Source organism: Magnolia sinica, chromosome 18, assembly GCF_029962835.1.
Source record: "Magnolia sinica isolate HGM2019 chromosome 18, MsV1, whole genome shotgun sequence".
NCBI lineage: Eukaryota > Viridiplantae > Streptophyta > Magnoliopsida > Magnoliales > Magnoliaceae > Magnolia > Magnolia sinica.
In genome coordinates, this window is record NC_080590.1 from 34758629 (window position 1) to 34785952 (window position 27324).

Sequence of the window (27324 nt, forward strand, 5' to 3'; positions counted from 1 at the left end):
AAAATTATCCATGCGGCATAATTTTACAAAAATTAAACCGTATATATTGGAAATTCATTTATCTACAAATTACACGTCAAAATCCAGATTGGTTGCACAATCTTAACCTGTGATTCTTCGAAACTTATTTGTGCAGAAAAGAACATTCGATATTTTCATTTGAACCGTCCAATAAATGTATACTAATCTGATAGCTAGATTAAAAAATAAGATTATTTTTTCTCTAATTATACATTTAAACTGGTATACATACTTTAAACGGTTTGATTCGAATTTATTATATGTCAATCATGAAATCTATAAGCAATAATTAAGTGCCTGTGTATCATCCATCACACTCCGCCAGAGTATCAAAGCTCTTCTCTTCCCCGAAAGCAAGTGTCAGGACATCCCCATCGTCCCAACGCCTTTTCAAATCTCGTTATGAGTTCCCAACGGCAATTCCAAACGAACTCTGAAAGTATGAAAAAATTAAAATAAATAAATAAAACCCAAAAATTCCGTCTTCTTCCTCTCATCAGATCGGAAGAACCGAACCCTAGAAAAATTGCCAAATGCATTTCCTCCAACGAGAGAGAGAGAAACAGAAACCCTAGAAAAACCGGTTCTTGATGAAGCAGAAGATCCGATGGCAGAGGATTCTCATCCTCCTCCTTCTTTCCATCACTTTCGTCTCTCCTATCCTCTATCTCCCCCGAAAAGTCGCGAATTTCACTTCTTCTTATGGTAATTCTTCCATTTTCTCTTCTTTTCTTTCTTTTTTTTCTTTGCTTTTTGTTTCTCGATTAGAACTTTTCTTTGGAAATTGAGCTTTTTCATTTGGGATTTTGATTGCTGCGATGAATCTGCCTCTGGCCGCTTGCAGCGCATGAGGAATTTATTGAAGATGTTTCCAGCATTGTAAGATAAATTCTTTTCTCAAATGCTTTCGAAGGATTCATGGTTCTTTTTTTTTCTTTTTTCTTTTTTTGAAATTTTATTCCAAGATTGATTCTTGATGTTTCGATTGCAGAAATATGCAACCGATACTCTGAAACTCAACGTAATCCAACAGGTTCAATCCTTTCTGTATTTAATTTTCCTGCTTTTAAGAAAAGCATGTATAATGTTAGGATCACCACTGTGGTGGGACCTACCTTTCTTGTCCAGTGGGCCCCATCATGTATTGGGTCATGTCCGAAAATCTATGATGTTGGAAATCTTTGCTGTTTATTTGGATTGTTTCTTGTTGGATGTGGGGCTGTTTGGTGGCCTGTCCACTGCATCAGAAAAGTAATTTCATCTCACAGAAGAGATTACTGGGTATAGCCCATCGATGATTGCCCCACCTGATGAATGGTCTGGATCTAGAAAAAGGTGGGCCCGCACTGTATGGTTGCTAGCCAAATGCAAAATGACGTTTTGTTCGCGGAGCATCATCTGATACCTCTCTTTCCATGGATTGATTGCTTTTGCGGAGTTGAATGTGCATGATTCTTTTTCCTTACTCTTTAAGGAAAGAATGTGTCACGTCAGGCTAGAACCCGTACAGTGGGACCCACCTTTCTCACGTCCCAGAAATTATCAATCATGGAAAATATTCGCTGTATCTGTAGATTGCTTCTTGTTGAATGTCGGGTTGCTGGTGGCCTGTCCACTGCAGGCAACTAATCAGAAAGTTTCAGTTCATCTGATGGAGGAGATCACTGGGCATTGGCAATTGATGATGGGTCCAACAGATGAACTATCTGGATTTATAAAATGTGGGCACCAATCGTATAGTGTTGGCCAAATGGAAAATATCATCTTAACCGTACGAGCATAGTACAATATCTCCTCTCTCCACTGATGATTGCTTATGCAGTGTTGAATGTGTGTGATTCCTTTTTCTTTCATGTTCTTGGATACTTTTTTATGTCAATACATAGCATTTTCACTGGTTGGAATTGGGTCTGGTTTGTAATTCAGGAAATAGATGAAGGTTTGAAAGAGCCAGCAGGAATTGTTTATAAAGACAGGGATTATAATTCAGTAGTTAGTGGGAATTCTTCTCATAATGATTTTGTGATCAAGGACAGTGAGAATGCCAAAGAGAGAGGTGGTTTATTGGCTAGAAATGGTTGGTCTTTGTAGTTTTGAAATTTTGCATTGTTGATAATGTATGGTTTTCCCCCCAATGACTTTAATCACTCTGTTTCTTCCAGTTAGTTCAGGGTTTGGTACTGTCAGAAGGGAAGGAAATCAACCCAGAACTATTTCAATTCCTTTGGGAAGAAAGGTACGATCTTGGTAAATTTTTTTACATTGGGATCAGAACGGTTCCTCATTTAGATGCTATTGATTTAGAAGAGGGACTCTTCATTTGACTTTTCAGTTGTTTCTACAGTCCTGAGTAGCTTTTTCTTTTCTTTTTGACATGACAGAAATTGTTGAAATTTGTGAAAGAGAATTGATAAAGAAATTAAAATAACATGTACAACATGCTTTGATTTCAATAAAAACCATGCATTTTTATTTGCACTGTAGCGTGCTACATTTTACCTTCAGATTTAGCTGTAGCTTTTGTCTTCATTCCAAACAATCATGGCCTTAAGAGTGATATTCCCAATTTCCATTATTGGTAAGAACTCCATGGCACCCAAAACAAATGAGTGTTTTGTGTTGAATCAAAGTAACGTCTCGTATTTGTCATCTGCTTCTAAATTTAGATTCGTAAGGCTATTTAACCGAAAACATGTCAACCAAGCTTCACCTAAGACAGTCCACCCGGTATGCGATTAGTGGTCTCCCCTACAGTGGATCATCAATGTGCGAATCAGAGATGCCATAGTCTTCAACCATGGCTAAAGGAGAATTTCATCCTTGCCTCTCAGTAATCCAGGCATATAATCACGCTGACATCCACAAACTGGCAACTGTATCTGAGATTTGAACCTATTCTGGCACACACCGGCGATTCCTATTGTTTGATTCTAGGCCTGCTTGAATTACAAGCATCAGATCTTCCAATTGATGGAAATGCAAGGATCAGATAATGCTCAAATATATACCAGAAGCACAATAAACGATGTCATCTCTACACGATCTCTGTGAGCAACTCTGACAAAAATGGAAGGAACATCGGCAAAGAAATGCCTTTCCAGGCAATGATTTTGTAAAACGTATGGTCATATTTGTCTGATAAATCTTACCTTTGGTTAAACTATCCAAGGATTTAGATGAAAATCACAAAATTACAAATATCATTAATTTTTTTAACATAAAGAACCCCCAAAGTTTTCCATCTGATCACTGTTAAATTTGCAGCGTGCGATTTCAGTGCATCGGAGCTACTGAGTCAATAATTTCATTGGTTCATGGTTAAGATCTGTTGTACAAAAGAAAACTCTTCATCAGCATTATGTACATATATAACTGGAAAAGGATTATGCCCTTCGCCTGTAGGTGCAATACCTCCCTCACCTCATCTATGCACCATAGCCTTCAAAAGTACCATTTTCTTCTTCTTGACAATCAATGCAAATTTTGTTCAGAAGATGAAAAAAGATACATCAATGGGAACGAATTTCTTCATTGAGAGGAGAGAGCCATCCCTCTATCTTAAACACTAGGTATCTCATTCTCCTCTACCAACATGGGCAAAGGAATGTTTAGTCTCGAACTGCTGAGCTAAATTGTGTTATTAAAATTAATAAATAAATAAATAAACCGTGAACTTCCCTGGCTCAGAATGGTCCTTGCCCAATTTATGGCATTTGAGTTGCTTTCAACAATCACGATTAACCTCCGCCCTTCTCTCAAGGCAAGAGCTTTCACTTTCATGTCTCCCATTCCAGCTGGCCCTGAAAAAGTGAAGATAGTGTTGCCCTTATTGTCATGTAACACACCACCCAAGCTGCAAGGGCCGGGGTTCCCTAGGGAGTAACCATCGAAATGAAGCCTCTGCTACCCTCCAAGTGGGCATCTCTAACCTGGCACAATTTTGGGACAAGAAGCTTCACTATTCACCACCAAAGACCAATCCACAAAAGCCGCATGACGTCAGTATCTTGCAAAATTCCTGGTACAAGATTACTTTTATTTTGTTCAGCTCGTATCCATTTGATTGGTTTGTCCACTAATGTCTTGGAATTTATAGGGATTTTATGTAATAGTGACGACTGGACAACTTGCCGTTTAAGTTGTGCTCGAAAGGTCCTTGTCTCTTGAAAGCTTCCCTCAAATTGTACTTGGCCATCTAAGGAGAATATTCCCAAAACCACCATTCTATAAAATAATAGGTAAATGCTGATAACAAAAAAGTATACCCGATAAACTCCCACTTTATATGTACAATAGGTAAGTTGGAAATGAAGGCTACCATTTTTATCAGCAGAATAGATGAGTTGGGAATAGAAGACATCCATTTTTGTAAGTAGAAGAATAGATAAGTTTCAGTGATATATTAGAGCTTTCAATGGGCTAGGCTGTCCCAATTCTCCCCAAGACCCATCAGGGCTGGTCTTACATGGGTTTAAATGCTGGGCCCATTCACAGCCCATTGATAACCAATTCTGCCCTGTACCTGGACCCTGTTCAGCTTGATATGCTGAGAGCCCTAGTGATTATAAATCTCTGTATTGATTTTATTTTTTATTTTTATTTTTATTTTTTTGGTTTGGAAGCAGTGGCAATCTAACCAAGCAACCGCTAGAGCAGAACCAAGCAAACCCTCCTCCCAGTCTCGGAAAGTAACTGTTAAGAAGATAAGAGAGATGAAAGATCAGCTGATCACGGCGAAGGCGTACTTGAATTTTGCACCACCAAAAAGCAACCCCCACTTGGTAAGAGATCTGAAACAGCGGTTAAAAGACGTAGAACGAGCAATTGGTGAAGCTACAAGGGACTCACATATGTCTAAGAGGTAAACGAATATGTGAGTGTGTTCTATTCGTTTTTACTCTATTCCTTTCTGAATTGATTGGGATGAAAAGTACAGAGAAACAAACCTTGTTTTGGATTGATAAATTGAAGGACAAAGTAAGAGCCCGATTGGTGCACTGCTATATAGTAGTAGGCAGGGCTTCCTGACCGTACTTAATGTGCATGGTGTTCGGGGCAGTACAGAAGATGAACCTCTAGTAGCAGGCTTCTGTTTTCCCACCTTTTACACCCCAGAACACCATTGACAGAAGAATGGGAAGGTTTTATTCTTATGTCAACCATGCCACCAGTTAGATTTATGGGGAGAAAATCATGCAGTTCTCTGCAGAGGATGAGATCCATGGAGGTTGCATTGTCCAAAGCCAGCCGAGTTTTCTCTGACTGCTCTCCAGTGGCAATGAAGCTCCGTGCTATGACTAAAAATGCTCAAGAACAGCTCCAGGCACAGAAGAGTCAGGCAGCTTATCTCAATCAACTTGCTGCAAGGACATTCCCTAAAGGTCTTCACTGCTTGTCCATGCTGCTCACTGCCGACTACTACTCTCTACAGCCCGAGGAGCGGGAGCTTCCCAATAGACAGAAATTTCAGCAGCCAGGTCTCTACCATTATGCTGTCTTCTCTGACAATGTCCTTGCGTGTGCTGTGGTTGTTAACTCTACCATCTCCACATCGATGGTAAGAAACTGAAACTGCAATGTAGGATGTTACAAATTGCAGTTTGACTTGAACAGATGCATTGTGGCAATGCATTTGCATGCATGTCAAGCAAGGTCTCAAGGCATGCGATATGCACATGCATGCAGCATAATCAGTTAGAACATTGCACACTAAACTGTAAACGTAAATGGACCTGTATCTGCCCAAAAAGCTATTTTACCAAGATGCTTCAAAATAAAGTAGCCCCATAATATTGTAAGATATTCATTTTTTTGTAAAATCCATAGTTTTCGAACTCAAAATTAAACTCAACTCAGGAGTCTGTCAAGTAATATTAAATATTTAGAATCGTAAGTACTTGTAGAGTTTTGGTGAGTTGAGTTTTTTTGAGCCTTGATGAAATCCGATCAAGTTGAATCGAGGTTTTTTTTTTTCTTTTCTTTTCTTTTTTTCTTTTTAAGTTCTCAAAGAGGTAAAATCCATACACCATATCTATTGACAACCATGGTGTATCTGTGTTGTATCTGGATACCATATTCCAAGTGATTCTTTAAGGCATGGAGCACATACGCATGGTGTTCTGATTACATGCTTTTCCATTGTCATATCTATCCATTTACAAAGGGATGTTGATATGGTATATGTGATGTACAATTTGCATATGCAACATATCCTGAACAATGTACATGTTTAGTATTTGCGCAATCATTTGCAGCTAGGAACTTAAAGATCATGGGATTATCCACGTTATAGTTGCAATGATGTGCCTTAACTTTATAAAAAACTGTTACCCAATTAGTACATGGAATTCTGATATGCCCAAGGATTTCTTTATTCTTTTAGTTTGTGATAGATAATCACAAACTTCATTAAAGAGTAAAGGAAGATCCAATGCAAAGTGCTCAGTAAAAAGAGAATTTTACTAGTTACAACTTTAGTTAGGGTGTTGGCAATATTGTTAGTTTCTCTGCTTGCATAAGCAGAAGAAAGGTTTGGCCAAGTGTCCAAGGATGGGAAAGAATATTAGTCATGTGATTGATTTGAATATTGATTTTTTCCCCTTTCTTTCCTTTTTATTGATTTGCATTGATGCTAGACAAAGACTGTAACTTGCGGAAAGAAGAAAATAAATAACTCAGTTTCCGAAAAATGCCTAAATGTTCGACGCTAATGGTTTTGAATTTGTTTTAATTTGAAAAGAACGTATCTGAAAAATAACTCACAAGTCATGTGATTTTCTTTGTAATTTTTCCTCCTGTTACTGTCAGCAATATATGTCTTTCACCAGAAAAGTTATCTAGGAACTCTGATTACTACCATAGGGTGCACAGCTTCTAGAAGGATCTGGTCTCTGAACCTGAATTAGGTGAAATAATTTCTATTTGAAGACCATTAGGTTGCACATATATAATGATAAGCAGAGCCTAGAAGTTCGACACTGTTTTGCTGGGATAAGAAAGATACCATTGCTGACCCTGAAGCCATTGCTGTTACCTGTGAAGTAATTTCTACATAATAAATGCTCTTGCCACTACAGAGGCATTCTTATTTGAAGGAATAACATACATACTGATGTCAGAAGCATTGTTTAAAAGCTAGGTAGGTCACTTGGATCTGTATTAAAATTAGCTGATTTCACATATGATTTGGGTGTACACAGGATTCGTGTGGTAGACACCCAATTAGTTGGGATAAGGCTTGGACGATGAGGATAATGACAATGATGATTCAGATGTATACAAAAATTGGGCACTTTCTCCTACCGAATTTTGCACTACTCCACTGGGTTGGTCAAGTTGTGTATGACGCAACCGAGTTTTGCAAACTGATTGTTTTTGGAAAAATAACAAGAGATTTGAACTGGGCATCTATGACTCATGAAAAGAATTCCTAACCACTAAGACAGTGAGTTTTGCAGTAACGTTCTATTTTTTATCGAAATATTGAAGCTTTACCTCTTCTTCTTCTTCTTCTTTTTTAAGTAAATTTGCCAAATAACACAAGACAACCCATCTCTGGCACCCCACCGTGTATGTGGATATTGTTTAGGATGATCAGGACCATTGAACTAGTGGGCACCGCTTTATGGATGGACTATAATATGAAAATCAGAAATTGTCAATCTTGCCAGCATATTAGTGGCATGCATGTAATCCTCTCTCTCTCTCTCTCTCTCTCTCTCTCTCTCTCTCTCTCTCTCTCTCTCTCTCTCTCTCTCTCTCTCTCTCTCTCTCTCTCTCTCTGCCAAAAGAACTAAAGAAGGGGACGACTAGACAACCTGGAATGGAAAGGTCTAAAATGTGCTACTCGTGAGTTGGAGACTCACAGTGCTGCAATGAGTCAGGCCAGAGAAAATGTCAGCAAGCAGCCATGACTATACAATTACAAACTGGCATGGCTCATCTTCTGGATATAAGTTCCCATAATGCATTTTACAATGATTCGTTATGTCTAGGACTCTCATCACCTTCCATGCCATGCAACATTTTTCTAGAAATTCATCAGACATACAGAGAAAAATGTTTAATTGTTCCAATTCTTTTGCAGGAGCCAGAGAAGATAGTCTTTCATGTGGTAACTGATTCTCTCAACCTCCCATCAATGATGATGTGGTTCTTGGCCAACCCACCTGGTGAAGCTGCGATCCAAGTTGAATGTATGGATGATTTTAAATGGCTGTCTTCCAATTTCCACTCAATGTCAAAGCAGCCAAACTCCAAGGACCCACGATACACTTCCACATTGAACCACCTTCGCTTCCATCTTCCACAAGTTTTTCCTATGTTGGATAAGGTTGTGCTCCTTGATCATGATGTGGCAGTGCAAAGGGATCTAAGGGGATTGTGGATCGTCGATATGAAGGGAAAAGTTAATGGAGCAGTCGAGACTTGTGGGGACAATGATACATTTCATCGGATGGATAAGTTTCTTGATTTTTCCGATCCAGCTATCTCAAAGACATTTGATGTCAACGCGTGCACATGGGCATTTGGGATGAACGTGTTTGATCTACAAGAGTGGAGGAGACGAGATCTGACGGCCATCTACCATAAATGGTTTCAATTGGTAAGGGAATTTATGTGCGGTTATGCATTCATTCATGTTGTATGTGTGCACTATATATATATATATATATATATATATATAAGATATGCTCACACACAACTAGTTGGACCTTTCAAATTGGTCCAACTAGCTGGGCATTAAATTGGCGAAAAAACTCTTGTTGTGAATACCTAATTATTTCTCGGATAAATTGTGTATACTATATCCTACTTAATAAAGATGGGTACACATATTAAAGTTATGGACCGTTTATCAAATGGCCTGCTAATTGGATATTATTTATTAAAAAAAAAAAAATTTATCGAAATATACTTATTTCTTTACCTACAGGTGCAAGTAAAATCTAGACCCTAGTAATACATTTTTAATTGTCCAAATTTCTCCTATAATTGTTTTAACTACAAAATAGAAAATAAATTTTTTATTTTTTTTTTACACAACATGATTACAATTTACTATATTTGTTCAATGGACCAGATGTCTTACATATTTGATCCATTATCTGAATAAATTACACTTGTACAACTCCAAAAGTATAATCCCTCTTATTGAAAAGGTAGTCTCTCTCTCTCCCCCATTCATTTATTACTCTCTCTCTTGATATTCTATCCAACAATAAGAGTGCCATGATCCATTATTACTTTGAGGGTCCAAAAATTATGCTGACACACGATTTAGGTAAGGTTACACTTAAGGCAAAAATTATGCTGAGTTTGGTAAATCTCTATAACACACCATATAATTAAAGTGGATTTTACATACAAGTCAATGTGGGCCCACCCTAATCCACCCCCTATTATTTGCATGGCTGACATGCAACCTCTGCATTCCCATGCAAACTGAGACGTGAATCCAGCCACTAGTCTCCGTGTCACACGAATAATGATGTGGTCTGTAGCAAATGGTGTGCCTCTCCTTGATTTGTGTGTGAAACCTACTCTGACCATAAGGTGTGCCATGGAATGTTAACTATAAGGTATATATATATATATATAAAATAAAAAAATCAGCAACTTTTATGGTTCAGGTAAGTTGTACAGGTGATAATAAGTATGTAGGGAGACAGTCACCATCCAAACTTTTTTATTAGATATGGCACACAAATCATGCATGGCCCTAATATTTGGTGCAAATGTATAACTTATCAAAATAAATCTAATAGTTGGAGTGGATTTCACATAAACATTAAGATAGCCCCAGTAGAAAATTAATGGTGGACATCCTATCAAAGTTGTTTTATTTTTTGTGGCATACCTAAATTGCATGACAACCTGAATTTTAGGATCTAGACATGGCTATGTCTGACTTAATTGATTGTCAGAGTGGATTGTCCATAAACATCACCATTGGCCTCATAAAAATCAAGGGTTGGCATCCGCCTCTTCTATTGTCTGTTGGTTTGGCCTACTTAATCACAAATTTACTTGTATTTTTAGCTCTATGGTTAAATTTCTACTATTCACATAATGGTTGGAGTGGATTCACCGTGCATATCAGGATGGGACGCCAAGCCCACATCTCCTCCGTGCTGTTTGGAGAGAGATTTTAAAACTATCCTTTCCTTTTAAAAAGGCGAGAAAAAAGGAGAGATTTAAACGGTGAGAGAGTAATAAATGAAGGGAGAGAAAGCGAGAGCATAGTCTTGTTTGCGGACTTTTTGGCTATATTTTAGGAGTTTTACATGTGTGATGCATTTGTACAATACGTTACATGCGTCGTAAATCTGATCTGTTTATCAAGTATAGCACCTTATGATAATATGAGAGGCCATTTTTTTTTCTCTTCTAATCAATAATTGATTAGAGTACCACTCTTTTAGGAGAAATTTGGAGTGGTTAGAAATGCATTACATTAATTTAAATTTAACTTCCATATGTGATTTAAATAACTAATATATTTTAATAAAATTTTGTAAATCACATCTAAGTAATGGGTCCTATTTGATATACTGAGAGGGTCTTTAATACTTATTACCATCTTAAGTGAGTAGGACATTGTATTACATCATCTTTTACAAGGGGCATTACATGTGAATCAAAAAGGCATTCTTATCATTTAATGCCCAACTAGTTGGACCAAAACTCATGGTCCACTAGTTGTGTGTCAGCATATATATATATATATATATATAGGAAAAGGTACTATGCGCTCGACCTTGCGATAAGCTCCCGTGAGGTCGAGCTATGTGGGCCCCACCGTGATGCCTGTCGACCATCAACACCGTGCATTTGATGTGTCCCATCTAAATTATGGGATATCCCAAAAATCAGCCGTATACGGAACTCAGGTGGGCCATACCATCTAAAATCATGTGAAGACAACGTTAAAACATATAAAAGCACTTGGTGGGGCCCAACTGAGTTTTGAATGCTGCTGAAACTTGGTCTGAACCCTCATACAAGTGGGACACACATAATGGATGGGCTGGATTTGCAAACCACATCTCGGTGGGCCCAAAAAATGATTATGAATGTTTTAATGGTGCACGGCCCCTCCCCACTTCTGTATGTGGTGTGGCCCACACAAGTCACGGATTGACTTGATTTTTGAGACCTAGGCCCACGATAGAATGGTGCATTTGACTGATGGAGTAGATGTTCGAAACGCATCATGATGGGGCCCACACAGCTTGACCTCATGGGACGGACTCGTGAGGTCGGAGCGCATAGTACCTTTTCCCAAGATAAGTTCCCGTGAGGTGGAGCTATGTACTATGCACTCGACCTCACGATAAGTTCCCGTGAGGTGGAGCTATGTATATACACACACACACATACATATACATGCATCTTTGCAGGAAAACCTGGTTAAAATCAAATTTCAGATGAACCGGACAATCCTAACCCTAGGATTCCAGGGGGGTTCTTTTCTTTCATGACAAAAATGGATGATCTGAGTTCTTGATTGACTGTTTCTTCAGAGCTCTGCTAAGTGCACACACAAGTGCAATAAAGCTCATATACTATGCCAGCCTGGCACATGGATGCGAGATCCAATCCATTCATCAGGTTGATCCAACCTTCTACATGCTGTCGAAAAAAAATTTTATGGTCCGGTGAACATGTGGGCCTCAGTATTGGAAACAGGTGGATGGGTTAGAAAACTAGAGCTAAGTTTTTCAGAGCCTTGCATTTGTTTTGCAAACAGTAGCCCACATGACCAGTGGAACAACCTGATTCTTGGGCTAGGGCATCAATATAGTGGTGCCGTTCAGATGGGTGGATCGGATTTCAGACCTATCATGCACTTCATTGCACATGTGTGTGAGCTTAGAGCAAACTCTTCTTCTTCTTCTTCTTCCTTCCATCTTATGCTGACTCTGCTGAATTCTATCCTTCTGTAGACATACAAAGCATTTCTCTTTTGGTCTACATATGTTTGAATGAATGCAACATGTTTAGGATTATGCACATATATAACTGTGTGTATGTATACACAAGCACACGTCTATCCACATATGTATGATAGATTCTGCTTTGCACGAAAGAATAAGTAAAAGATGTTCATGTTGTGAATGAATGGATGGCTTGCAGGGAAAAATGAGGCAACTGTGGAAGGATGAGAGGTTGCCATTGGGTCTGGTCACCTTCTATAACCTGACTGTAGCTCTAGACCGAAGGTGGCATGTCCATGGGCTTGGTTACGAGTCGGGCAAGAGTCAGGGAGAGATTGAGATTGCAGCGGTCATCCACTATGACGGAAGCATGAAACCTTGGCTGGATATTGGGATCGCAGAGTATAAGGGCTACTGGAAAAGGCACGTCCAGTCCGATCATCCTTACTTGCAACGGTGCAACATCCATCAGTAGTTGCAACTGCAGTAACTACCTCCCACTTCCCATGCAACTGTATGTATTTAAATTATATATTTTTTCAATATTTCTCATGTAAATATTCCTCTGTTTTCTTTTTTTCGCTCTTTCCAGCCATAATCTTCTGAGCTGAGTCGATTTATTTAATAAAATGGAGATGGAACAAGAGAGTTGTAATGTCAGCAGCATTGATTATTTATTTTATTTTTTTGTAGAATGATCTGTTACATGACTTTGTGGTTTCAAACGCATCCCAATCGTTCAATTGGACTGAGCAGATGGTAATTTTCCATGTTTCATTTCTAGCAGATAGTCTACACATCGAGTTCTTTATATTTCTGGTGGGCCATTAGATTCATTCACAAGTTTGGTAGATGCCCAAACTGGGGCTCATTTGGAATTAAATCTGATCGTCCCTAAGCCATTTGAGAACGTCATCTACTGATCACTTGAAACATCATTCACTGATGTACCAAATCAATGGAAAGATCATTGCCTTACATGAATCTGAACCATGATGATCAGATTCAACGTCTTATATAGTCAGGGTGCCTTCATCAGAGCATGCATATCATGCATTGTATTAATCAAGATTTTCTTACGAATGTTTTGCCTTGTTATTTATGATATGATTGAGTCTAGTACTTGATCTAACCTTTCGTCTTTTAATCAGACAGTGATCAGATGTGGAATTCACGACGGGGATGCCTAACATGCCTTTAGCAAGGGGTGACTGAATTTTTGTACATGCCAAACGATCAGCGGACTCTTTAATGGCTGCATAATAATGCGAGTACTAGCTGTTGGACAACTGTTTTCAACTGTCCTTTTTTTTTTTCCTTGAATCCAAAGGTCAGGATTGCTTCTCTTGCATGACTTTCGACCTGGCCACATCCAAGTTTTGGCCCATCTGATGAGCTGCTCATATTGGGTGTCGTACAAATCTGGAAAATGGGTGGCTTTGAATCTGCCAAGGGAGTCGGATGGGTTCAAAACCAGACTATTTTCTCCCAAGAATTGCCCAGTTTCTTACTGACTCAGTCTGAGTCGTCTTGACTCGGTGGCTCAGTGAAGTCACAAACGCAGTACTCTTTCAGTTAGTAGTTTCAGCAATAACTTAAAAGAATGATCTAGTGGGCTAAATGTACGGAAACATACCATCCTAGCCATCCAATTGGTGGCCCGAAAATAAACGATTAACACAGGTTGGGGCAAAAACGACAGCAATCCAATGGTCAGATTCTTTGACAAGGACTATATATAGAGGTAAGGTGTCATATGATGCTCCTCCATACAGGGAACAGGACCTTTTATTGTTCAACAGTGCAATTGTACAGGTGGGGTCCACCATTCAGTAGCCTAAACCCGTGGGCCCTATCATAGATTGGCATCTCCTAGAACCTCCGCTATAAAATGATCCTAGCAGTCTGATTAAATTGGAATTACAACTGGTGGTCTACATTTAATGGTGACCAAAATCAGACGGCTAGGATCATACCACGGGGAGGAATATTTTGTGGTTATCTCCAATCTACGCGATTTGAATCACCAGATAGTGGGAAACGGATTGGCTACTCCCCCTGCCACCAGCCAATGGCTATTGGTCGGTGCTCTGTGGGCCCCACCATGATGTATGTGTTTCATCCATGCCGTCCATCTATTTTTCTAGGTCATTTTATGGTATTTGACCAAAAATGAGGTATATCTCAATCTCAAATGGACCACGTTACAGGAAACAGTGTTGAATTAACATCAACTGTTAAAAACTTTTTAGGGGCCATAAAAGTTTTGGATCAAGCTGATCTTTTGTTTTTTCCCTTCATCTGGGTCTGTATGACCTAATCAACAGATTGGATGTCAACTAAACAGTACAGTGGGCCTTAGGAGGATTTTAATGGTGGGTATCCAATCACTATTGTTTTCCTGAGGTGTGGTCCACCTGAGATTTATATCCCTCTCATTTTTGTTATCAACCACTAAAATGATCTGTAAAAATGAATGAACGGAATGGATGAAACACATACATCATGATGGGGCCCACAGAGCACCGACCATCAGCCACGGGGCTGGTGGCAGGGGGAGTAGCCAATCCGTTTCCCAGATAGTGGACCCCACAGGGGCAGTTAAACTGACCTTACCTAATAGGGACACGTGGACAGTTCAATCAATCTATCTGGACAGTGCATTAGGCCTGGCCCACTTTTTATGGACCACTATATGATGCTTACCATCTAAGTTTACATCACATTAAATGGACGGTCAAGATTATTTATTGGAATATAGGTCCAATCGAAACTCCTCTTTTTCTTAATATATGATACTCAGATTGCGAAAGACGCTTGATACGCAAGCACTCAGAAATTGTACACGTGGCATATATTAACTCAAATAAAACGGACTAGATTGTGCATCCCACTATCACCGAGCCACAATCCCAGGATCAGATTGATGGAAAAATCCTAACCTCTAAATTCGTGGACACTAGTTTCTGGAAATATGACACTTATATATTCTATTTTTAACCGTCCAATAAATGTCAACCAATCCAATAACCAGATAATCAAATAAGCTTGAACTTTTGTTCGTCCTATATCTACACTGGAGTACCATAATTTGGACGGTTTAATTTGACTAACTATATGCCACATATTCAATTTCTTAGTGCCTGCGTATCATCAGTCACGCTCTTCCGGAGTATAAAGTTTTTCTCTTTCCTTTTGTCCTGACAGTCGGAAACAAGGTGTTTTTGGTCACTTCCCCTTTCAGCAGCCGTGGGGAGGGGTATCAATGGGCCACACTCGGGCCTAAAATTCAGAATATTGAATAGGCTGGCCCGGAACAGTTCAAAACCGGGCCGCAACCTAGCCAGGCCCGGCCTGTTGACAGCCCTACGTGGGATATTTGTTGGTGTTTTTGGTCATTTGGTGTAAGAGATCAACGGCGCTTCTGGGCACACAGAACAGCTATCCAGACCGTCCAAATTGTGGGGAACATCGAAAATGGACAAAGCTTGTAAATTAAGCTGATCGATCAATCCCAACCAACCATTAAATTATTGCTGTCAAATGGATGGTTAAAAGTAAAATAGTGAACAGTCCAGATTCAAAAGGCAAAAAAATGGGTAGTTATGATAATCTTCTCGATGGGATTTTTTGGGCTAATCTCCACCACAATAGGGACCCATTTTGACGCTCTGGATTGCCATACAGCTATGCCTATGATGGATGAGTCACCACCATTTTTAAAATGGTGCTGAACAATCACAGCTAGTACCAGAGAGAACTATTGGAATCTTCCACTCCAGAAATAAGAAAAAAGAAGGTGATGGATAGGCTGCCACGTGGAAGAATCTGGTTGGTCATTTTAGGATTAGATTTTCAAGGAGGATATCTATCTATCCATCCATCCATCAATCTTTATGTGGTGGACGGCCATTGGCTCATCTAACAATCTGTTAATTCCTACATAAATTAACTGCCACACTTACACTATCACTAGTACTTTCCACCCCCACACCATATCATATATTCTCTCTCTCATTTTGAAGAGAAAAAAAAGAAGAAGAAAATAAAATAAAATGGCCACCATCACTGCAAGCACTCCAACTTCATCCATAGCGGCCACTGCCGTGGCCCGTAAGAGGGCGATCGGGGCCTCTCCATCTCCTGTTCTAGGTAAATTCACATCCCATGGAATCATCTCAACCATTGATATCAATTTGGAGGGTCCAAATTATAAGAATTATCACATGAAAATGTCATATGATCACATCTACAATATCACATGTCCGTTCCGTATGGACCCATGATCAACGCTTGACGATGCTTTTATTTTCTTTCTTGTCGCTTTGATCTGTTAATTTGCTTTATTTCTTTTCAATTCTACGAGCGCCGCTATTTACACATTGCTTATTGATTTTAATACACCTATTTTCCATTTTAGGAACTGAAGTAGTACACTATTTTCTACTATTTCACTTCCCAAAATGAAAATTGGGTATATGACAATCATCAAGGGTGAGTGTAGATGTCCATTTAGTGGACATAATCAGACAGTAGAGATTGCTTACATAAATTTAGAGTGATCCAATTACTTTAGAGGATGAGTTTCAAATTATTCCAACGGCAAGTAATCAGCCCAAAATACTACATTTCACACTGTAATATGTATTTGAAAATTTTATCTATTTTTTTTATTTTTTATTTTTTAAATAACCGTTGCAACGATCATTACCGTTCGATAACAGGCCATTGTTTTCACTGAAGAAGAAGCAATGATCATTTGTGTAAATTACAATTTCATGGTGTTTTAGGTTTGCCGGCGATGGCTATGAAGGGAAGAGTGCGGTGCTCGGTGGAGGAGAAGCCTTCTGTAGGGGTAAACGGCACAGCCGTGAGTATGGGTGCATCATTGATGGCCGCTACATGTGCGGCGACTGTGTCGAGCCCAGCCTGGGCTCTGGTGGATGAGAGGATGACCACTGAAGGGACAGGACTGAGCTTGGGTGTGAGCAACAACCTTCTTGGGTGGATCCTACTTGGGGTGTTTGCCCTCATCTGGGCCCTCTTCTTTATCTACACTTCTACCCTTGAAGAGGATGAAGAGTCTGGATTGTCCCTCTAAGTGGGCTAAGGGGAAGGGCCACCCACAAGGGGAAAAGGCTTTGGTGGATTGCAATGGAAAGAAGAAGAGGATGGCGCTTTGTATGTTTGATTGAGAACTCCACTCTTGTGTTGAACTTGTTTGCTTGTTGCTATGTATTTTTTATTCTCTTGTTTTAGTTAGAATTGCAATTGTTAGAAATGCAATGATGAATACAGACTAATAACAATCTACCTTATGATATTAAGACCCGTTGGGAATGAGGATTAGTATGGTAATATAATGGAAGTATCATTATTATGATTTTACCATCGGGAAATCAAACATGATAATCATAGTCAAATACGAATGTTTTTAAGAGATGGGTAAAAGAATTTGTAATCATTAGTATATGAATTTAAAAAATTAACATTAAAGTAATGAAAAAATGATTTTGCTGTTGATAAACCAAACACAGCAATTATCAATCAAATCCAAATGCTTTTAAGAGATAGATAAAGAAATTTGTAATCATTACACATTTCCATTTCATTATTGTGATAATCCTAATCCTCAATCCAAATAGGTTCAAATCTAAATGCTTGGAAACATCGAACATGTGGCCTACCTATCCATGACCAAGACTACAATTTATTGGATGGATCCAACTGTGGATCACCCAAGTAGAAAAATCATACTAATGAGTCGAATGGTGATTATCAAAGACAAGTCAAGGTCCATCAATCAGATGGGTAGGATTAGGATATGTCAGCCCATTTGAGTCATGGATGGTTCACCAAGAGCAGGATCCATATGATGAGCAGTTAATATCAAATATTCAGCACTCTACCCAACAGGAAGAATTGAGATATTGATGGCTAGGATCTTCCAATCTTGGAGATTTTAGTGGTATTGTGGACATATCCGATCTACAGTCTCCATTACAAACCATGGGTCCCACTTGTACAAACATAGGACCCCAAAGGTACTCATATTCTCTGCGCAAGGATAGTGAAATTCATCTAATCCCAGCTGTGTTTCTCTTGCAACATTGTATCAAGGTTTTTAAACTATAGTCCGAAGCCAATACATATTGCCTGGCATGAACTGGTATTGTTCATGAACAATACGATTGTTTTATTGGTATGAAGTGTCCAACTCATCGAAGTCAATTCTCTCCAACCATAGAGAATGGTGTAGGCCTATGGCCTACCTAAGCCCACATCCCAGGGCCATATATGTGCTGATTTTGGGACTGTTTCTTTATAGATTTAAAGGCCTAAATCAAATATTACAATTTACTACTTTTGGAAGATATAATGACTGATTTAAAGATGTGATTGAAGATACAAGGCTAATTTAAATATATAATTAGAATTCTTTTTAGATTTACTTTATTATTATTAGGCTTTTACCATCTTAAATAGATTAGATTGATTTAAAGTCAGCTATGATTGATTTGAAATCAATCTCTTATCTATGAGAATTTTCATGAGGGTCGTTTGAACGGGACTAAATGGAGGTAATTGTTGTTTTAGGTGTGTCTAGATGGGAGTAAATGGGTGGAAATGAAATGGAATTGGAGAAAATGATCCTGTAAATGAAAGAGATGATTTGGAAGTAAATGGGGTAAAATGCCTTTTTGAGCTCCCTTTGAGAGTGTCAATAAATAAATGTGTCACTCAATACATGTTTGTCATATACATGGCACGCTAATGATACTCCAAAGCAATCCAATTATCAACTACATTATTAAAATCACACCAATATAATGATCCAAACCATCCAAAGGTTGACCATTTAAATTGATGGTTAAAAAACATGGCAAGTTACTTGTTTGTAATCTTTGCATTTGTGGCCCACCCAAGGCTCGAATTTTCCTAATTTTTGGCTAGAGTGTATATTTCAATAGGCCTATTACAAACATCATGTTAAATATCATGTGCTAAATCTAATTTAGGATATCACATGTGTTTCTGTGAATATATTGAAATTTTACAATGCATCCCAATTCCTCCCATTTGCTCTCATCCAGAGAGAATATATTGAAATTTTACAATGCATTCCAATTCCTCCCATTTGCTCTCATCCAAAGAGAATATTTAGATTTCTAATGCATTTCATTTACTCACATCCAAAAGCAACTAAGTCATTTACTCCCGATTCATTTACCTCCAATTCCATTTTACATTTAACTCCATTTACAAGCTCCCAAACCGGCCTTTAGAGATTTCACTTGGTCTGAGAGAGAGAGAGAGAGAGAGAGAGAGAGAGAGTGTGTGTGTGTGTGTATGAAAGAGTCATTCGAAGTTTTTCTGAGTGCAAGTTTTTGAAAATTTTGTAAGAAGCTTCATATCAAAGAAATTATTTTTCCTACTCGAATATTCTTGTGAGTGTAATTCGTGTCCATTTCTTTGCAAGTTGGGTGTCAGTATCTAAATGATTCAATAACTGGGTTACACCAGTATCCCATCCAATTGATGCACCCTGCCCCAATAAGGGGACACCCCAAAAACCAAGTCATTCCAAAACCAAAGGCAGACCCCACGACATGAATTTAGAAGTTTTAGGCATGTCTTATACCACTTTATGGTTTAGCCCACCAGAGTTTGTAATCACCCCACAACATGAAGTTAGAAGTTTTGGAAATGTTTTATACTAATTTCTATGGTTTAGTCCACCAGAGTTTGGATTCAGTCTGATTTTTGGGATCGCTAAGAAACAACGGAGCATTTGATGGACGGCGTGTATGCTCCCGCAAGCTGTTTAAGATTCGATAAGTGAAAAGGACTAGCATGCATTGGTGGTGCATGATCGTAGATGCCTGCATTCAGAAAATTGCACATGTACAATGGTTGTAAGACAATCAGACCATCCAAATTGATGGATCAAAGGGTGAGAGAAAAACTGAAAAATTGCACTCAACTCTCACACAGTGACATGAGAAAGCATCCCATATAAAAATGCTTCTCATTATCGACACATGCTTATACAAATGGCTAGTGTCAATGCCAAACAACACACATCATCACAACTTCAATCATCATAATCTCATCCAGCCAATGCTAAAGGATCCCAATAGTTAATAGAAGAAAAGCTAGTTTTCTGATAATTTCTTCTCTCTTTTCCTTCTTTTTTTCTTCTTATTTGGCCTACTAAATTGGTGAAATATGTAAACCAAGCTTTTAGGCCGGCAATGCAAAATGGGGCCATTTTTAGGAAACGCATTCCAGCCTCTAAATTGCTTCCAAATGCAAGAAACTTTCGTAGTGGAATTTGTTTCCACAGAGCCAAACGGTCCCTTAGTTTCTGTAGTTAAAATAGATACCTTTTGCTAGAGACAAAATGATCTAGTATTGTACTTATCCAGAAGAAAAATAAAATTGAAATTAATTATTATTATTTATTTATTTATTTATTTGGATAAGTACAGCACTAGGTCATTTTGTCTCTAGCAAAAATATTAATTTAAGAACCAATGATCAATGGAAGAAACGCTTGTTTTTTTTTTAATCATTTCTCTCTCTTACTTTCTACTTCCTGTCCAGCCAACTATCAATGTAAAGGATGTTATACTCATTTTTAAAGGAAGTCCGCTTCTTTCTTCCTGTTCGATGTTGTTTTTTTTTTCTTGTTCTTCTTACATGATCAATCACAGCATCTTTTCATCAACAGCCGCAGTCCAGTGTTTGCCTCTTGGATTTAAAAGCACTTCCATTTGGGAAACTTTTCAATCTATTCAACCCAAAAAGACTACATTGTGGAATTTTGTAAGTTTTTTACTTCATAGATAATAACTGGAATATATAGAAGAGACGGGGGATCTATAGTATTTGGCAAGATCTCAACAGATACATGTCTTAACAAATAAATATCCTAATCTAAAATATTGCCCTAATGCACTCTAATATCTCCCCTCAAATTAAAAGTACTCTAAAAAGAGTAACTAGAGTTAGAAAGGTACAGTGAACATTTATCTAAGGCAAAAAAAAAAAAAAAACCCCAATAACATGAGGCAAGCATGCACTTATAATGACTTCTAGGAATGCGAACCAATAGCACATTTAATGACGCGAATGATCCAGTGGCACTTGCGGTGGCTGAAATTTCAACCACTACTCTTCCGGTGGATACATAATTTCAATGGCTAGGAGTTCAACCATTGCTCTTCCGATGGCTCTAAATCTTCGGATAACAAAGAAAAAATGGTTATGGCACTAAATCATTATGATACAATCAATATGTACCGCAGCGACTGATAAGAAGCATCTCCCAACATCTGAATTTGAAGCTAGCAATCACATTACAAGCAGCCTCGCCTTGGAAATTTGGAAGCTCTATATTACTACCACCAAGAAACAAGGCCCAACCCATCATCAACTATACTCCCCTGACAAAGAATGCACACAAAGTTCATTAAAGAACGAATGAGTTATGCTCTCTTTTCTTTCTTTTTTCTTTCTTGCTTTTTATTTTTTTGAATTCACGAAATTTTATTAAAAGGAAGAAAAGGGCAGGGAGAAAATAAGGATATACACCAAGGGCATTATAAAGATTCTTACCAAAAAGAAGCAAATAAGAATCATAAGACCACATTACAAATGACTTGAGAAACAAAGCCCCAAGAAACCATGTCGATTTTGGCCCCCTCCTGAAACACCTTAGGACCATTGTGACAAATCTCATTCTCAGCAATCTCTCAGCCCAGAAACTTATCGAGAGACTTTCAAATTTTAGGTTTTTCTTGGGATGTTATAAGCAAAATCTCGCTGAAAATAAAAATATTTATTGTACATTATTAGAAAAGAAGGATACGATTAGAAATTAATGCATTCAAGGAAATTTAGGAGTAGCTCCAATAGGTAATAAGATGAGGGAATGTAGAATTAGATGGTTTGGGCATGTGCAACAAAACCAAGAACTACGCCAGTTAGGAGTGAGGTAGTATGAAGTTGAAGGCCCTAAAAGGGCTAGGGGAAGTCCCAAGAGGGTGTGCGTGGAGGTGGTAAGAAAAGGCTTGACCCATGGCCTAACTGAAGTTGTGGCCCTTGATAGAGTGGATGCTTAAAAGGATTCATGTAGCCGACCCTAATTGGTTGAGATAAGGCTGTTCTATGTGTACCCCACAAAGCATCACTGACCATACCAAATTTATAGGCATAAAGGTGGCACCTCACTGACTTGCGCCACAGCAGCAAGGTGAAAACTCAAGAATTTGAAAACAGGTCCATGATGCCATATTCTCTTCAAGGAATTGATGAAAAAGGGAGTGGCAGACAAGTTGTGCACCTAGAATAACAGATTTCTGTTAGAACATGGTTGCTGACAAAATTCTTACCCCTGATCACCTACAACATCGGCATCATAGTCTCCCTAAAATCTGTTTATAAGCAAAAGGGTGTAGGTATTGTTTAATCACCTCTCTGTGAGTTGTGAAGTGGCTTTAGAGCTATGGGGTAAGCCTTTTGATCATTCTAACACATCATGGGTGATTCATGGCTCAGTGGCAGACATCAGCAAGTGTAGAAAAGAGGACCATTAGAAAGAAAAGCAACCTTTGGCATTTATTCCACTTGGCGGTGCTAAGGGGTATATGGAATGTTTACAGAAGGTACTAAAATCTTTACCGGTTTTATGTTATGGTGCACAGCATGCATCCATGGATTGACACGAAAAAAACGCTGCTATTGAATGAATGACGACATGATGATTTTACCAGCACAATTTTATCATCCACTAATGATAATGCAAAAATGCAAGTGTTATTCAAGATTCAGGTGCAATATGGTTTATTTTAGTTTGTTTCTTGTTAAAGTAGCGTGCCTTAGCATGAGTGAGTGGATGTGTATTTGTGTGGAAATCTCATATATCTTTAGTGTGGGTGTACTGAATTGCTCCTACTGGACACTGTTCCTTTTTGTTTGTTATGTTGACTATAATAATACTAGGGCGTGCTTGCCGGATTGCCCAGCTGGGCTTGCCAATGTGTCTGGCTGGCTGGGCTCACTGGTGGGCCAAGCTGGACTGGCTGGACTCACCAGCGGGAGGGAAGGTACGGCTGTACCTTAAAAGAAAGAAAGAAAAGGCAAAAAGAGGAGAAAAGAAAGGTGTGTGTGTGTGTGTGTGTGTGTTATAAGAATGTGTTGCAGAAGCCATTCACTGCAAGCATTTTTAATTACTATTTTTTGAAAGGCAGTTAACCATAGTGCATCATAAAAAAATTTAAAAAAAAAAAAAAAAAATTCGAACAATTGTTTGATATGTAGCACATGGATCATCCTCACCATTATAGCCTTCTTGCAGTTATCTGGTTTGGCTTTACAAATCCTGTTTCACCCATCATCTCCTATTTCGTAGCACAATTGACTGGCCATCTCAATTGGCTATCCGTCAATATATCTCCGTTGAAGCTAGTCTTAAGCTGATTCACTTGACCTCATTCTTCATTTTATCCTTCCTAGTCTTCCCACACATCAATCTCAATATCCTCATCTCTGCTATACTCGTCCTCTCCCAACACTCTGCCCCATAAAACATAGCCCATAGAATAAAATCTTGCTTTCAAGCGTCATCAGCACACCTATATTATGTAGAACATACATAATTATACAAATTTGTAAATTAATGTTTGTTGAAAATCTATGGATAGTGGATGATGAAACTATATTACATATGTTATCATAAAATATTAGTTTTCTAGTACAAAATTATGAACATTCCTTGTGCGCTCCCGACCTTGGGATTCATACTGCCATGTCTGCTCCTGCTTCAAAGGTTTCACAATATTCATGCATCTTAGCTGAGGATGGTATTAGCATCGTTTTTTATTGAAGGATGAGGAACACTTAAAAGTAAAAGAGAAAACTAAATTGGGGGAGATGGAATGAATTCCCTACAAATAGGAGATCTAGAACCACAGTTCTTTGCGAAGATGTCATTCAAGTCATTCTCCTCTCTACCATCATGGGTTAAGGAAACTTTACAATGTAATTAGTAACATTGAAGGAGACTCCAGTAATGTCATAGTGTGCACCTCTAGAAAATTATATTCCATGGACATTGGCAGATTTAATAGACAAAGTTAGCAACTAGAGCTGGACACAAACCGAGCTAGCTCGGTTAACTCGCTCGACTCGGCTCTGATAAGCTTGGCTCGGCTCAGCTCGAAAGCTGGGTTCAGGGCAAGCCGAGGTGTTTCATTGAGCTAGAAAATATTTCGAGCTGAGCTCGACTCAGCTAAAAGCCAGCTTATATACCTTAGTTTACACACACACACACACACACACACACACACACACACACAAGAACATTTTTATTTTTTATTTAAAAAAAAAAAAAAGACTCGAAAGCTCAAACTCGAACTCGGCCCGAGCCGAGCCGAGCCGGCCAGTATGGCTCAAGGACGAGCCGAGCTGGCCGGTATGGCTCGAGGACCGAGTCGAGCTGAATTCGAGCCGAGGTAAGCTGCTGGCCAAACCGAATCAAGCTTGGCACAGCTCAGCTTGGATTGGCTCGATGTCCAGCTCTATTAGTGACTTATGAAGTGGCCAAGAGATCTCCTTTTTGTTAGTTCAAAGAGACATGAATTCAGAAGCGGATGTTCTAGCAAAGTCCAAAGCTAGTAGATCTGGTTTGTCAATCGTGGGCAGCAGATAAACTGATTCTAGTTCCTGTTGGGCACAGCTTCTTGCTTCCTACTGCTGTAATTTTCTTTTTGTGCTGGTTATAGGCTATTTTCGAAGCCTATTGTATTTTTTATTTTTTCTAATAGGAGTTCATGGTCATCCATCCATCCATCCATCCATCATCATCATCATCATAGTCTAAGCCTTATACCAATTAATTGGGGATCAGCTGCATGAATCCTTTTTTGCCATTCCACTCTATCAAGGGTCATACCTTCAGCTAGACCATAGGTCATCAAGTCTTTTCTTACTACCTCCATCCACGTCCTTTTGGGCATTCCCCTGCCCCTTTTAGTGCCTTCAACTTATATCAACTCACTCCTAACTTGCACAGTTACTGGTTTCCATCGCCCACAACCAAACCATCTAAGTCTACTTTACCTCATCTTATCACCTATTGGCATTACCCCCGAGTTCCCTTGAATGCATTCGTTTCTACTTCTATCCTTCCTCGTCTTGCCACTCATCCATCTCAACATCCTCATTTCAGCTACACATCCTATAAACATGTTGTTCCTTAACAGCCCAACATTCCATCCCATAAAGCATGGCTGGTCTTATAGCTATCCTATAAATTTTCCCTTCCAGTTTGAGTGGTACACAATGATCACATAAAAACTCCAAAGGCAAATCTCCATTTCTTCCACCTAGCTTGAATTTTATGGGCAACAATCTTTCTCAACCTCTCCACTCTCATGACTTATTGACCCAAGGTATTGAAAATAGTCATTTTGGGAAACTTCTTGGTCAGCAATCTTAACCAATTCCTCGTTTTCACTTCTAACATTACTAAAATTGTACTCCATATATTCTGTTTTAGTCAGACTAATTTTAAATACTTAAATTCTAAAGCATTCCTCCATAAATCTAGCTTTGCGTTTATGCCCTTCCTCATCCCATCAACTAAAACTTCTTTTTAAAGATAACGGCAAAACTTTATAAACAGAAAGCACCAAAAGGTGCAAAAAAAAACTATACAATGGGGAGCAGACCAGCCAAATGCCCGAAAATGGCCCCTTGCTCTCATCGTCGCCCACCCCAAGGAAGGACTCAAATGCCTAGAGCATCTCCCATTTCTTTCTTCCCAAATACCCACCAATGAGCACAAACGCCAAATACCTTTCATTTCCTTTGCAACCTCCATCCCGTGCCAGCCCAAAAGATAGAAGTCAATAGATCTCGAAGAGGCCCAATAGACATTGAAATTGAGTAAAAAATAGCTCCATAAACTGTTACCAAATGGGCAATGAAGGAGGTGATTAGCCAACTCCAAATTAGGCATGCACATCAAGCAGACATTTGAGAGCACCATCCCCCATTTCTGGAGATTATCCATTGTCAACACATTTTCCCTTCCAACAAGCCAAACAAAGGCTGCAACTTTTGGGGGGACACATTAAGACCAAACATACTTGGAAGTTATAATCTCCCCATCCCTGCAAACAACATACGCCATGGGATCTAATCCTACAAATGGCTCGTTAACACGTCCATAGCCAATGTAAAAAGGTAGGGGTTCAATGCCAACCCCCAATACATGAATACAGTAATTGGGAACCCACTTGTCTCTCCACTAGTGATTTGTTACTGCTCCCTCATCCATATCCTTAATCATGTCAATAAATCCTCTTGAAACTCCTCAACTCCCGCCAGATTAACTCTTTAGGGACATTGTCTTATGCTTTCTCTAAGTCAGTAAAGACCAAGTGGAGCTCCTTCCTCATCTCCTCTCCCTATATTTATCCATCGCTTGTCCAAGTAGAAAAACAGCTTCATCGGTAGACATCCTAGGCATGAAACCTAACTGATTTTCTGATACATTCTTCTCATGCCTTAGTTTTAGCTCAATCACTCTCTCCCAAGGTTTCGTAGTATGGCTCATAAGTTTAATTCCACAATAGCTAATGCAGCTCTGTATATCTCCATTATTCTTATAAATAGGTACCACAATACTTTTCCTCTACTCATTTGGCATTTTCTTCGATCTCAATCTTGTTGACTTTGTCAAAAAAAAGAATGTGGAATTCTACCGAACATATGTTTGATGTGCTACCAAGAAGAGAAATCAGTGGACCATCTTTTCTTCGATTGGTTGTATGCAAAAAGAATGCGGGATTGTTTTCTCAAACAGTTTGGAATGGATTGGATGTCACCAAACTCCATTGACCAATTCTTTTTGGTGTAGCATGGTGGGGGCAAAGGGAAGATTGGAAAGAAAGTATGGCAAATAAGCTTAGTAGCGGGTATTTGGTCTTTATGGCAAGAAAGGAATGGTCGATGTTTTAGAAATCGGAAAAGAGATGTGGCAGATGTGTTTAAAGGGGCCGTCTCAAGTTATGGAATGGGTGGTTGCTTCCACACTCTGGTCGCAATTTTATTTTATTTTTAGAAGTAACGAGATTATATTAAAGATAAAAAGATAGAACAAGGGAAAGGATCTGCTGAGATAGCAGGAAAAAAAAAAAAAAGCCTACAAGCCTAGAAACAAAGGTTATACTCCTAAAGGCCAATAATATTAACCACCCATTCTATAATCATCTTTTTGGCTCTAGACCCCACTGCTTGAACCGAGGCCTTGCTGTCATTGAAGCATCTGTCGTTTCTTTCCTCCCAAACTGCC

General features: G+C 38.9%; 3 protein-coding genes across 6 annotated transcripts in view; 2 read left to right on the forward strand and 1 right to left on the reverse strand.

Annotated features, from left to right (window-relative positions):
- Positions 1-274: 274 nt before the first annotated feature.
- Positions 275-12945, forward strand: LOC131233836 (probable galacturonosyltransferase 6). Its single transcript, XM_058230648.1, has 9 exons — positions 275-726; positions 866-900; positions 1013-1054; positions 1948-2077; positions 2184-2257; positions 4647-4882; positions 5221-5578; positions 8108-8626; positions 12160-12945. Exons 1-9 carry the CDS (start codon positions 612-614, stop codon positions 12433-12435), a joined length of 1785 nt encoding a protein of 594 aa, XP_058086631.1. The 5' UTR covers positions 275-611; the 3' UTR covers positions 12436-12945.
- Positions 12946-15914: 2969 nt separating this feature from the next.
- Positions 15915-17283, forward strand: LOC131233283 (photosystem II reaction center W protein, chloroplastic). The gene is made up of 2 exons (XM_058229931.1): positions 15915-16112; positions 16751-17283. The coding sequence occupies exons 1-2, from the start codon at positions 16016-16018 to the stop codon at positions 17059-17061; spliced, it is 408 nt and encodes a 135-aa protein (XP_058085914.1). The 5' UTR covers positions 15915-16015; the 3' UTR covers positions 17062-17283.
- A 3636-nt stretch (positions 17284-20919) lies between these two features.
- LOC131232521 (uncharacterized) overlaps positions 20920-27324 on the reverse strand; it is a 29537-nt gene continuing 23132 nt past the window's right edge. For 2 of the 4 annotated variants that reach the window (XM_058228812.1, XM_058228811.1), the window contains exon 7: positions 20920-21399. In XM_058228812.1, coding sequence (XP_058084795.1) covers positions 21256-21399 — 144 coding nt within the window. In that variant the 3' untranslated portion in view covers positions 20920-21255. Of the gene's footprint in view, positions 21410-23303; positions 23600-27324 lie in introns of all 4 variants that reach the window. The other 2 variants (XR_009164877.1, XM_058228813.1) reach the window with 2 other exon arrangements.